This window comes from Pollicipes pollicipes, unplaced genomic scaffold, assembly GCF_011947565.3.
Source record: "Pollicipes pollicipes isolate AB1234 unplaced genomic scaffold, Ppol_2.1 Scaffold_1600;HRSCAF=1878_pilon_pilon_pilon, whole genome shotgun sequence".
NCBI lineage: Eukaryota > Metazoa > Arthropoda > Thecostraca > Pollicipedomorpha > Pollicipedidae > Pollicipes > Pollicipes pollicipes.
In genome coordinates, this window is record NW_023595962.1 from 10,635,565 (window position 1) to 10,649,524 (window position 13,960).

The 13,960-nt window shown below is 61.4% G+C and overlaps 1 protein-coding gene across 1 annotated transcript in view; it reads left to right on the top strand.

The window, feature by feature from the left end:
• The window catches only part of LOC119093703 (WD repeat and FYVE domain-containing protein 3-like), a 64,400-nt gene extending 54,533 nt beyond the window's left edge, over positions 1-9,867 (top strand). The window contains 10 exon segments of the mRNA XM_037216706.1: positions 249-440; positions 2,306-2,483; positions 3,285-3,358; positions 4,232-4,267; positions 4,379-4,441; positions 5,158-5,269; positions 5,884-5,995; positions 6,842-6,912; positions 8,417-8,537; positions 9,582-9,867. Of these exon segments, the coding sequence (XP_037072601.1) occupies positions 249-440; positions 2,306-2,483; positions 3,285-3,358; positions 4,232-4,267; positions 4,379-4,441; positions 5,158-5,269; positions 5,884-5,995; positions 6,842-6,912; positions 8,417-8,537; positions 9,582-9,675 (1,053 nt within the window). The 3' untranslated portion in view covers positions 9,676-9,867.
• Positions 9,868-13,960: the final 4,093 nt, after the last annotated feature.

Sequence of the window (13,960 nt, forward strand, 5' to 3'; positions counted from 1 at the left end):
TCTCTTGTGTCAGAAGTGTCGGTTGAGATGGCCGCACAATGTCCGTAGGCTGGCGGACTGGAAAATCTGCGTCTCTGGGACCCGAGCGGTGACATTGGTGGCCGTGAGGTGCATTGACGACCTCTGTTCACAACCCTCGGCTGTCGCTGCGGAGTTGCCGTGCACCCCCTGCAGCCGCTCCCTGTGTCCGCGTCACGGAGACGCGGGCGCCTCGGCCGCGCTCACCGCGGCGCGCCTCCGTGCGGCAGGGCGACATCGCCACCTCGTCAGGCACGTGGCTGCACGTGTGGACGGTGAACGGGGCCGAGGTGGCCCGCGTGAACACGGCCGTCGGCGCGTCCGACCGCATGCAGCAGATCCTCTGCCTGGGCTTCAGCCAGATCAACGAGTGGGACGCCGACAACGTCATCATGACCGGCAGCACCGACGGCGTCGTCCGGGTGCGTGACGTCATCGCGACGAGTCGGGGTATTGTGACGTCATCTTGACCTGTGGACGCCGACGGTGTTGTCGAGAATGTGACGTCATTATGGCAGGCAGAGTGGAAGTGTGGCAGTATTGTAACCGGCGGATGGCGGCGGCGTTCGGGAGCGTGGCGCCATCGAAGGAGTGAGGGTGTTGAGTAGAGTGACGTCATTATCACCGGCGATCGGTGCCCATATACGCGTCTGTGACGTCATTTTGAGAAGGCGTGGAGAGGGATGACGTCACTCGATGGACATGTCCGAGGGTACGTGATATCTGTGCGATTTCCCGTGTCGGTTCAGGTGAGAGTCGGGGCAGTGACGTCACGTTGCCTAGAGTGCGTGGTGTTGTGTTGTGACGTCACCAGGCGTTAATAGTCTGTGTGAGACCGTGCTTGGTCAGCATTGCTGTGGCGTATGTGGCGTGCTGTTCGTCCCTCGCTGTATACGTCATCTCATGTGGCGTGCTGTTCATCCCTCGCTGTGTGCGTCACCTCATGTGGCGTGCTGTTCGTCCATCGCTGTGCGCGTCACCTCATGTGGCGTGTTGTTCATCCATCGCTGCGCGCGTCACCTCATGTGGCGTGCTGTTCATCCATCGCTGTGCGCGTCACCTCATGTGGCGTGTTGTTCATCCATCGCTGCGCGCGTCACCTCATGTGCCGTGTTGTTCATCCATCGCTGCGCGCGTCACCTCATGTGCCGTGTTGTTCATCCCTCACTGCGCGCGTCACCTCATGTGCCGTGTTGTTCATCCATCGCTGCGCGCGTCACCTCATGTGCCGTGTTGTTCATACATCGCTGCGCGCGTCACCTCATGTGCCGTGTTGTTCATCCATCGCTGCGCGCGTCACCTCATGTGCCGTGTTGTTCATCCATCGCTGCGCGCGTCACCTCATGTGCCGTGTTGTTCATCCATCGCTGCGCGCGTCACCTCATGTGCCGTGTTGTTCATCCATCGCTGCGCGCGTCACCTCATGTGCCGTGTTGTTCATCCATCGCTGCGCGCGTCACCTCATGTGCCGTGTTGTTCATCCATCGCTGCGCGCGTCACCTCATGTGCCGTGTTGTTTATCCATCGCTGCGCGCGTCACCTCATGTGCCGTGTTGTTCATCCCTCGCTGTGCGCGTCACCTCATGTGGCGTGCTGTTCGTCCCTTGCTGTGTGCGTCACCTCATGTGGCGTGCTGGTCGTCCCTTGCTGTGTGCGTCACCTCATGTGGCGTGCTGTTCGTCCCTTGCTGTGTGCGTCACCTCATGTGGCGTGCTGGTCGTCCCTTGCTGTGTGCGTCACCTCATGTGGCGTGCTGTTCGTCCCTTGCTGTGCGCGTCACCTCATGTGGCGTGCTGTTCGTCCCTTGCTGTGTGCGTCACCTCATGTGGCGTGCTGGTCGTCCCTTGCTGTGTGCGTCACCTCATGTGGCGTGCTGTTCGTCCCTTGCTGTGTGCGTCACCTCATGTGGCGTGCTGGTCGTCCCTTGCTGTGTGCGTCACCTCATGTGGCGTGCTGTTCGTCCCTTGCTGTGTGCGTCACCTCATGTGGCGTGCTGGTCGTCCCTTGCTGTGTGCGTCACCTCATGTGGCGTGCTGGTCGTCCCTTGCTGTGTGCGTCACCTCATGTGGCGTGTTGTTCATCCCTCGCTGTGTGCGTCACCTCATGTGGCGTGTTGTTCGTCCCTCGCTGTGCGCGTCCGTGGCGTGCCGCTCGTCCCGCCATTCCGCCGTGTCGTGTGTTGGCATGTTTGATCCGCCAGCGTGGCGTGTTCCCCCACGGTGAGCCCGGCTCGCGCGCCGCGCCGTCGGCCCGGTGTGATGACGCGTCGCCCCGCCGCCGCCGCCAGATGTGGTCGCTGGACTACGTGCAGGTGCCCGTGGCGAGCTCCTCCAGCAGCCCGGACACGGACTCGGACCTGTCGGCCAGCGGGCATCTGCGCGTGACGCAGGGCCAGCGGCGCTCCTCCAAGGCCGACGAGATCGTCCGCAAGATGTCGCTAGTCAGCGGCGAGCTCTCGCCCCAGGGTCAGTCGGCGCGGCGGCCTCGCTGCTGGTGGCGCGGTCTGTGTGCGCCGCTGCGGGCGCCAGTGCCAACCCCGGGGGCTGGTAGCTGTGCTCTCCTCAGCGCGAGCGTTGGCGCCACCACAACGACAACGCTCATTGGCGCCACCTGTCGGTGACTTCACTCGTTTGGGTGTTGACCTTGCACCGCTACAATGTTTCCTCGCGCGGCGCGGTCAGCCCGGGGACGAGAGCGTTCTCTCAGTATCTCAGAGTATGACGCGGGCCGCCGGCCGCCTCAGTCGGTGGCACGACAGACCCGTGCGGAAGCGGGCCGCCAGGGCGAGGCCGCCGCCGCCTCCTCTCGTGCCCCGCTCACGTGTGAGGTGACCCGCCGCCTCAGCTGCGGGCGGGTCCGTGTGACCTCCCTCCGACACCACCATCGGTGCCTGCGGCTGGCTGGGGCGGCGTCGGCCTCGAGCCGGGGCGGGCGCTGGTGCCGCTGGCGCTGTGCTGCGGCTGTGCGGGACATGAGCGGGCCTGAGCGGGTGGGGCATCGGCTCTAAGCTCAGCCGCTCAGAGACAGTGTGGTGTGACCTAACGTAACATGCCATGGCTTGACCTGGACCTTGGCCATGACATGACAGGCCATGGCATGTCGCGTCATCGGTCGTCATTCGACCAATGACGCGACACGATGGCCGCATGTCATGATGCCCACATGTCATCGGACGGTCGTGGGTTGATCGCGTTGCTGCGGTCCCGTCTGGGGGCCTGACCTGACCTGACCTGACCTGACCTGGCCTGCGTGGCGCGTGTTTTCAGTGCTGCTGCGGTCCGGCTCGGAGAGCAGCCTGTCGGACGGCGGCGACGGCGAGGAGACGGACGAGTCGGCGGCGGCGGCGGGCCGGGCCGGCTCCCGTCGGCCGTCGGTGCTGCGGCGGCAGCAGGCCGTCACCGCCGGCGGCGGGCATCACGCGGTACGGCCCCGTCTGGGGACGCACGGACACGGACACGGACACGGACACACGCGCACACGGGTACACACGCACACGGACGCACGCACACGAACACGGACACGGTCACACACGCACGTGGATACACACGCACACGGGCACATAAGTACATGGACACACGCTGCACTGTATGGCTGAATCCCTGTGCATGGAGGCGGATATGGTCTCGACACCCTCCCACACTGCCGTGCTCTTCCGCGGTAGTTACACACGCACACGGACACGCAAGTACATGGGCACACGCTCTACCGTATTGCTGAATCCCTGTGCATGGAAGCGGATATGGTCTCCGCACCCTCCCACGCTGCTGTGCCCCTCCATGAGTGATTCCTGCACTGCTCCACGTGCTGCTCTTGTTCCTGTTTGCGTGCTGCCCCTGTATCCCCCGTGTGACTTGTTCTTCCACGTCTGATCATGTGCGGTCTAAGTATTACCCCATGCGCTGCCGCATGTCGCCGCCCCAACCACCCACGCGTGGCCTGGGTTTTATCTCTCGTGGCTATCACGCCCTTACATGAGTGAGCGCTGTACTCTTGCTGTGCCGCTTCTGGATCCACATAAGCGCGGACGCTTGGCCCCATATTGGCTCACGTGTGTCGTGCTCTGCCGCCTGTGTGAGCCTGCTCTCTACCACGTGATCAGGATACCGGCCCAGATGGGTGTGAGCTGGCGCCTCGCCCACGGGCGTCTGCGCCGGGCCGTCTCCGGCACAGCCGCGTCCCGGTGTGAGCGCCCTCTGGCGGCGTGTGTTGGCAGACGCAGCTGGGCGCGGCGCTGGAGGCTCTGGCCAGCGTCAGTTCGTGTGAGGAGGCGGACGGTCCGCCGGCGGCCGACGCCACCGCCGCCACCGCCACCGCCACCGCCACCGCCACCGCCACCGCCACCGCCACCGCCACCGCCCAGGAGCCGACCGGGTCCGCCCCGCTGAAGGCGGCCCACAGCCTGGAGACGGCCACCGAGCAGGCGGTTAGTGCTGCTGGCCATGCTGACGTCATGGATGACGTCAGACGGTGCAGCGGGTGGCGTCGATGGTCACTGTGGTGTCGTTCGTTCACCTTGCTAACCTGTTCGCGCAGTGTGATCCTGGAGTCCCCGAAGTGTGAGGTATGCGTGGTGTGGGTTCGGTTCGTGATCCTGACAGGGAAGTGAACAGGACGTGGAGGGAGCTGAAGTGTACTGAGTAAAACGTGTGAGTTCGTGTACTGTAGAGTTCGCCAAGTGCACGCCCAATCTGCGGACGGCGCCTTGCTGCGATGATGATGATGATTTGGGGCTTTAAGGCGCATCGACTGCTGTAGGTCATGCAGCGCCCATGACTATCAGTTTATGCAGAGCCGCCAATCAGGCAAGTGCATCAATCAAGTCACCCTATAAAGCCTTGATGATTAGGCCGAGTATCATGATGAAAAGATTGCTGGGAAATCTACAGCGCTAAGAAACTGGAGCACTTTACCAAAGTCGACAGCGTGCGAAGAATCCCCTAAAAAGTCACATACCTTGCTGCGACAAGGCGCCAGTGTCCGCCCCGCCGGACACCCGCGGCCGACTCAGTGCCCGTCGTCTGAGCGGCCGGGCACGTGCCGCAGGTGCTGCGCCGCCAGAAGGGCGAGCGTAGCCGCCAGGGGCCGCGCCGCTCGGCCGGCGAGCACGCGCTGCCGCTGCCGGCGCCGGCCGCCACCGAGCTGCGCAGCAGCCGCAGTGACACGGACCTGGCCGTCGAGGAGGCCGGCTTCGTGCTGGTGACGGACGCCGACGTGGATTCGGCCAGCGATCGGCGCCCGCTGCTCAGGGACGGTGAGAGGCGGGCCAGACTCAGGGACGGTGAGAGGCGGGCCAGACTCAGGGACGGTGAGAAGCGGGCCAGACTCAGGGACGATGAGAGGCGGGCCGGACTCAGGGACGATGAGAGGCGGGCCAGACTCAGGGACGGTGAGAGGCGGGCCAGACGGACAGGCGGCAGCTGTGATTGTGAGCTGTGACGCCCGTCGGCCACGGGACGTCGTTGGCCGAGGCGCCGCCGCAGGTGGTGATCTTGTCCGCCGCCAGGTACCGTCAAGCTGTGCATGTAGATTGTGACTTTATTAGACACAGGTTTATGGTTTTAGGGCGCGTCAGTCGCCTTGGACATTTGCGCTCATGTAATAGACACACAATGCGTATCATAGTAGATACGACGACATAACAGGCAGGTACCCAAACACAACTGCTGCCTCGTAGGGGCCAAGGCAAGTCGACAGCTCGTCGTCCGTGTTCTGTGCTCGCTGCAGCTCGCTGGGCGCCCACTGGCGGCCCGATCAGGTGGCTGGCGTGTTGGCGGGCGGCCGCGTGTCCTTTGTGGCCGCCTGCCGCGTCGGCGGCGGCGCCGAGTCGTCCACTGACGCTGCGCCCCCGTGCGCGCGCACGGGCAGGCTTCCGCTGGCAGTGCCAGCTGGTGTTCCGGAGCAAGCTGACCATGCACACGGCCTACGACCGGAGGGACAACGCTGAGCCGGCCAGCGTCACCGCCCTGGCCGTCTCCAAGTGAGTCGGCCCTCCGCTGCGCCCAGCGCCGGCGGCGAGCGGGGCGCGCCCGGGGTGGACCGCCGAGTTTGGGACGTCCGGACCGGGTGGCAAACTCTGGCGCATGGTGGTCCACCAGGCCGCGCGTCGCAGGCCTGGTGGACCACCCATCCTGGGCGCCCCCGGCGTGGACCGCCGAGTTTGGGACGTCCGGACCGGGTGGCAAACTCTGGCGCCGCACGTCGCTGGCCTGGCGAGCGCCGTGGGTGGTTTGGATAAAGGGACTGTCGGGTTGACGCCGGTGATATCGTGCAGACTTGGCTGTGTTCGGTTTCCCGGTCAGAGTGCCGCTGGTGTGTTGTCTAGTAATCTCCAGCCTTCCTGTGCTGCGATGCGGCGCCTGTGCCGGGCTGTGACAGGCGGGTCCGGCCCTGTGCTGAGCTTTCTTCGACCCTCTGACCCACGTCTCTGACCTGTGTCTCTGACCTATGACCCTATGACCCGTGCCTCTGACCTGTGTCTCTGTCCTGTGACCCTGTGATCTGTGCCTCTGACCTGTGACCCTCTGATCTGTTGCTCTGACCCGTACATATGACTCATCCCTTTAGCACATGCCCCCGACCCGTGGTTCTGCCCTGTGTCTCTATCCTGTGCGTCTGACACGTGCCTCCGACTCATCCCTCTAACGCACGTCTCTGACCTATGCTTCTGACCCGTGCCTCTGACTTAGCGGTTGGATTTTAAGGACGCGTCAGCTGTCCTCTGGCCTGTGCCTCTGACCTATGCCTCTGACCTATGCCTCTGACCTATGCCTCTGACCCGTGCGCATGACCTACGCCTCTGACCCCCGCATCTGACCACCTGCAGGGATCACCGGACGGTGTACGTCGGCGACTCCCGCGGTCGCGTCTGGGCGTGGAGCGTCTCGGACGCCGCAGGTAGGCCTCCTCCCGCTCCCGAGCGTGGCTTCGGTACCTCGTGGCACGTGACTGTTGTCGCCGGTCGCTGTTTCATCTTTCGTTGCTCGGGTCTGACTGTGCTCCTGCCTCGTTGTCGACTTGGTTGCGCTCAGTGGTTTTGGTCTTGGTGATCCCGCTTGCTGTAGTGCGCGTTCTGGTTTGGTTTGTCGGTCGCCGTTCGCTTGTGCTGGCGGTTTTCCCCTGTCGCCTACCCGGGCGGCGGGTAGCGGGGACTCCGCACGACGTTGGCGTCTGGCTGGTGCTCCCGCGGCGACGGCGGCTGGCGCTGGGGCAGACGAACAGACCGCTGACGGGCCGTGGTCGGGAGTGAGGCTCCCTCTGAGCGGTCGTGACGGATCTCTGACCAGTCCTGACGGATCTCTGAGCGGTCGTGACGGGTCTCTGACCAGTCCTGACGGATCTCTGAGCGGTCGTGACGGGTCTCTGACCAGTCCTGACGGATCTCTGAGCGGTCGTGACGGGTCTCTCTGACCAGTCGTGACGGATCTCTGATCAGTCGTGACGGATCTCTCCGACTAGACGTGACGGATCTCTGACTAGTCGTGACGGATCTTTCTGACTAGACGTGACGGATCTCTGACTAGACGTGACGGAACTCTATAATAGGTCGTGACGGATCTCTGACCAGTCGTGACGGATCTCTGGTCAGCCGTGAAGGATCTCTCTGAGCAGTGGTGGCAGATCTGTCTGACCAACGGTAGCTGTGTTCCCTCTCATTCCTGTAGGCAAAGAGCGCGGACCTGATCCCACTAAGCAGTTGCAGTGGGTCCCTCGGCCCAACACAGGCGGGCCGGAACAAATGTCAATGGCTTGATCTGGTCGGCAGTAACGGCACAATGCCCTTTGACCAAAAGTGTGCCAATCTGACCCATAGTAACGTGTTCTGGTGAAAACTTGCAGTAGTCACAAGAAGTGTCCTAGTAGTTGCGGGTCCCTGTGACCACTGACGGGTCCCTGCGACCACTGACGGGTCGCTGTGACCACTGACGGGTCCCCATGACCACTGACGGGTCCCTCCGACCAATAGTGACGGGTCCCTGTGACCATTGACGGGTCGCTGCGACCACTGACGGGTCCCTATGACCACTGACGGGTCCCTCCGACCAATAGTGACGGGTCCCTGCGACCACTGACGGGTCGCTGTGACCACTGACGGGTCGCTGTGACCACTGACGGGTCCCTGTGACCACTGACGGGTCCCTGTGACCACTGACGGGTCCCTGTGACCACTGGCGGGTCGCTGTGACCACTGGCGGGTCCCTGTGACCACTGACGGGTCGCTGTGACCACTGACGGGTCGCTGCGATCACTGATGGGTCCCCATGACCACTGACGGGTCCCTCCGACCAATAGTGACGGGTCCCTGCGACCACTGACGGGTCGCTGCGACCACTGACGGGTCCCCATGACCACTGACGGGTCCCTCCGACCAAAAGTGACGGGTCCCTGTGGCCACTGGCAGGTCCCTCTGACCATTGGCGGCGGGACGACTCTGTGCTCTCCTGTCAACTCTGCCGGGTCAAGTTCACTGTGACCGAGCGGAAGCATCACTGTCGCAACTGCGGAGACGTCTTCTGCGCTAGGTAGGCCGCTACCGCTGTTGCGCTGCCGCTGCTACCGCTGTTGATGCATCTCGCACATCGCCTCTTCCTTCCGCCACGCGGGAGGGGACGGAGTCCTGGGGGCGGCGCCAGAACACTCGTATTGGGAGGTAGGGGTGGACCTGAAGCTGAGGCTGAAGCTGAAGCTGAAGCTGAGCCCTTTCTCATTCGTTACATTATAGATGTGTTTCGTGAAGCACGCTAAGCACCTTCGTTCAACGCGTTTTGGTACATAACCTCGTTCAAAGCGATACTCAAAATGACAGGGCTCGCGCGACAGTGTTAAGCGATTTTCAAGTGCAAAAGCTGGACACCAAAAATGGGATGATATCGATGGAGGACATGGCATGGCTGGTGTGACAGCCCCCACACCAGTCATGACGGCAACCGGCACATTGTCATCACTTGCTTGTTGATGCCGTTCAGCCTGGCCCCCAGGCGCTCCGACCCTCCCCACCCGTGCTGGTGATGATAGGCACGGATGCGCCGCCACTCGGCTGCCGCGGGCGGCAGGACTGATGGGTGGCATGACTGTGCCCTTGCATGGCTTGGTGGGCTCTGTTGCGGTGGCGCGCCGCTGTCGTGTCCGCGGGTGGGTGGTGCCGCTGCCCCGGCGCCGCCCCAGAGCCGGCTGCCGCTCCACTCTGTGATGAGTCGGGCTGCCGCGTCAGCTGGCCTATGCCACCCACGTCCGCGCGCCCACGCAGACCCGTGTCCCAACTGCTGCTGGGTGGTTGTCGCCACGACCGTCGATGAGGCGCTTGTACTCTGTGACTTACTTTGGGCTTCTTCAGTAATGTCTGCCTGGCCGGTGACTAACCCCTGGGTGCCCGTAGTGTATTCTGCTCACCTCTGTGTGTCTGGAGATGGTTCGATATGATTTGACCTCTGTTGGCCCCCGCGCGACCTATGCTCACGCCGGACCGGTCCCGTTAGCTCCGCGTGGGACGCCCAGCCGGCGTCGTGGTGAGCCGTGGCTGACCCCGGTGTGACCTCTTGGTGATCTCGGTGCGACCTCCGCCTCAGATGCAGCCACCACGAATCGGAGATCCTTCGTCTGAGGATCCTGAAGCCGGTGCGCGTGTGCCAGCGCTGCTTCGATCTCTTGCGACGCCAGTAGCCGCCGCTGCTGCCGCCGCCGCCGGCCACCGCGCATCGGCCCCGGCCCCGGCCTGGGCACCCGCCAGCTAGTGTAGCTTTGAACGGCCGGGTTGGAGCCCGGACATTACCCAGCTCAGCCAATCCCAGGACATCCGCTTGGTCGTCATGACGACGGGCGCTTCGCGCGCGCGCGATCCGGCGGCGGTTGGTCGGCAGCTGATCAAGGGCCTTCGCCGAAGAAGGCCGCCCTCGTAGCTTTGCGTCTAGTCTGCGTGCGAGAAGTGCGGTTTTGTCGCCGCATTCCAGCGCCACGTGTGAGCCCCGAACAAAGTGTGGGCGCTCAGCCCGGCCCAGCCGCCAGTAGTCAGGGTCAGTCAGTCGGGCGGCGCTGGGCCAGCTTGTAGTGCGTGTTGTCCGCCAGCCCGGCCGCCGGCCGACTCCCCGCGTTCAGTCACATTCCCGCCGTCCCGGAGCCGCGTTTGTGCGTGTGCGTGTGTTGCAGGACTGGGTGGCGCGGCGCGCGCTCCGCCCCAGCGCCGGCGAGTCCTCTGGCGGCGCGGCACCCGCCCCGTCGGTCGACCGGCCAGCGCGTGACACGGGACGTGCCGGCCGGCGGGGGGGGGGGGGGCGCTCCACTGGGTTCTGTCTCACGGCAAGGGTGCGGCGGGTCGGCCAGCTGCGCTGTCTGGTAGCCAGCTGTGGGGTCGGTGTTGGTGTCGGCCCGTCGGCCGCTTGCTGGGCTGGCACCGCGCGGCGCTGCGAGGAGTTTGCGGCACACGGCCCGCCGTGAGTACGTGACAGTTATGGTGGTATAATGAGAAAATGTAGTATTATTTAACGCCGCATTTATTCGTTGTCCGCGGTTTTGTACTTTTATGATGCGGTCTCCGTTGGTAACCGCTGTATTTACACTGATGCCCGTGTTTCGTATTATGTATTTTATGCTTGCTTCCGCACTGTCTTTTGGGTCGGCTTGATAATGGTACATCCTACTTAATGCGAGCACGATTTTCAGTTCGTATCTGTGATCTTGAGCGGGCTGGTCTGGAGACGGTATTTACGTAAGATGTCCACCACGTTTAGCGCTCGGAAATATGAACTCCGCGTCGAACACTTGATGCCAGGTCGCGTTTGGACGATTCTCTGCGGCAGTACGGGCGCAGCTGGCCGCCGTCGGTCTGATGTTCGGTTTGTATGGCGCGGTGGAGCAAAAATGAATTTGGCGATAGCAGCGCGCTACCGCTTCCGAAATAACGCGCCGCTGGTGTGGAGCAGAGCCTGAACTCGAGCTTTAATTTGTTTCTGGCGCCGTCAGCGCTGCCCGCCGGCCCCACTGTCTCACGGGACGCGCACTGCTGTGTTTTGAGTTTGCCCCAGCCCGTGGTTATTTCCACTCGCTGCACGCCTCCAGTGGCTGCACTGCGCGCCTGCGCCAGCTGTCGGGCGCCGCTGTGGCTTCAGCGGGGCGTCAAGCCGCGCGCCGCGCCGTGTTACGGTGTGACTCCTGTGACGTCAGTCGTGTGACGTCACAACGGCGCAGGTGTGGCTGGTCAGTGGCGCGAAAGCCGGTCCAATAGATGCTGTGCTGTCTCTATGTGGTGCACGGTAGACAATACATGCGTGGTTCGATGTTATCGTCGCTGGTTTGGATCGCCCCTGCCCTCGCCGTCATCCCCGCTCGTCAACGGTTGCTGGGGAAGCCACAGGGCTTCCCGCCTGCAATGCATTAGCCGGAAACTGCACAAGCCACGTGTCAATATCGATGTTGACATTTTTACAGACAAGTGGTTTCTCTTGCTTCGCGGCGCGCAAAACTGGCGCTGTTGGCGTCGCTTCAGCTCCGCCAACGTGTCTATACCCGACATTGTTTATGTGTTTATTTGTTCATTTAGGACATAAGCATTCCACAGGCAAAAGCCAAATTACGGAAGCGGTCGAGTTTTAAGAACAACAAATATACGATATACGCCCAAACAAAAAACCTGACCAAACACACACTCACACACCGCACTTACACACTACACACAGTCGCAAATCGAGTTGTCAAGAGAATGTTCCACGTGCGCCGGCGAACCTAAACAAGTCATATCGGAATTATTTTATTGGATGAGAAAAGTCAGTTGAGGGAGAATGCTGCAAAATTGGTTGCAGACAGTTGGAAGTCGTGCGACAAATATATTTTTAAGTGTGTTGGTCCTTGCAAATGGCACGTGGAAAATGCCGACACGCTGAGAACGCCGAACGGGTGTAGCCATACCGAACAGTGGTCTCAGGCGAACGTAGTCGAGCCTGCGATCATATACGTTGTATGGAAATAGGATGTCGGACTGAGCAAAGCGTGCCTTGATAGATGCTGTTTTGAAGAAAACGAGAAGATGCTCATAATCCAGTGGAGGACACCGGGACTGGCTGCTCGAGCCCAACTACAGGAAAAAACCGGTGTTGTATTTCGAGCCGGGCGAGATGGGGAAACAGCAGCACCGCTCCAAATAACGCAACCGTACTCTATCAATGACCTCACATGAGCGTGGAAGGTACAAAGCAAAGCCTTGTGATTGAACCGCGCTTGACGAGGGCACGACGGCATTTGCACGCTTTGCATGAGAAGGCCCAGCATCCTGTGTGCTTTTGAGACGGTCTAATCTATGTGATTGGCAAAGGTGAGTTTGGTGTCCCGAAAGACGCCAAGATCGCGAATCTGTTGGCAGTTGTTATGGCGAGCACGTGAACGTTAAAATCTGGATTCGGTTCATTACTGATGCGACTCCTTAGTGATGGTTTGGGGTTTGAGGGCGTGTAGGCGTCGAGACCATGTTGCAGCCACGCGAAAACAACCATCTAGGTGAGTCGTCAGGTTATGTATGTCCTGTCGGCTATTACTACACTGCGGTTTTTATACTGTGGGCTGAGCATAAATGATAGCGAACTCAATGTGTACCAAAAATGCGAGTATATTTGCGATTTCACGACGGGGGTCACGTCCAATCAGTCAACGAAGGGGCACTGGCGAAAAATAACGCCCCCTCCGCTTCATAGCGTCGGCACGATATGAGCGCATGTGCAACAGGCATTCCAAAAATTTAGCGTCTGGGGAAAAGGTGTGCATAACACCGCGAACCCCCGAGACACTAGCCTTCCTCGCTTCCCCTTTGGAAGACGGTTGTTTGTGTTTTGGTATGCCATCACATGTAGTTTCCTTTTCAGTTCGGGGCCCAGTCCAATTTTGAGAGGAAAGTGCTTCAAGTGCGGGGAGCGAGGCCGTGTTGGTACGTTGAGGCGGGCTGAGGCATTTTTTTCAGCTCAGTCCCCTCCTTCCTCCCGCATTTATTTAGCGAAACGACACCCTTGTGCGTCATGCAGAGGTTTGGTTGGCGAGTTCGGTGTCTCAGCCACGTCAGATTTTTCGATATCCTGCTTCCTCGCCTACACAACGCTTCATGCTTTCTTGACGTTTATTAGCATTAAATGGATGAATGCCAGGTGGCTTAGTTCGAACAGCCGAACGATTAAGGTCGGGCGTAAACACTCGTAACACATCTGCTCAGTGTTACTGTATTGAAATAACAACTGGTAATTGCGACTGGACTACAAAAGCCCACACGCTCAGCACGACGCCCTTGTTGATTGGGGTTTTAGGGCGCGCCAACCAGTTAGCTCATTTTGCGCCCACAATAGCTAGATCAGTACATAGGCGTGTAAATGGCTAAAAATCCTACCTTACCCAAAAATGAAAACAGCTAAGTCGTGGCAAGAACGCGAGAGTCGTCACCAATGTCTGAATAGGTCAGAACTGGAGCATCTCGACCAAAATAGCGTGACCGCTTTTCAGCGGAATGTGGACACAGGTAAACGAACCACAACGCCCTGAGACCGACAGCTTCATAGTGCGCAAGGACAACGCTATAGGTCACAGCCATCTCACGGCATTCTGATGCACTGTAAGGCTCGAACGGGAGCGTCTGGGCGGAGATGAGTCGTTGGCCGTGAAAGGGCGGCTGGCTCCTCAGCCGTTGGCTGTTCTGGCTCCAGCTCGGTCGAGTTGTCGGCGTGCTGTCCCTGCCGCTGCTGTCCAGCTGGCCGTCACCGCCGCTGGGTTGTCGCTGCTGCCCAGCCAGCCGTCCCCGCCGGTGGGTTGTCGCTGCTGCCTACCAGCGTTGTCGCTGCTGGTCAGCTGGCCGTCACCGCCGGTGGGTTGTCGCTGCTGCCCAGCCGGCCGTCCCCGCTGGTGGGTTGTCGCTGCTGCCCGGCCGGCCGTCACCGCCGCTGGGTTGTCGCTGCTGCCTAGCTGGCCGTCACCGCCGGTG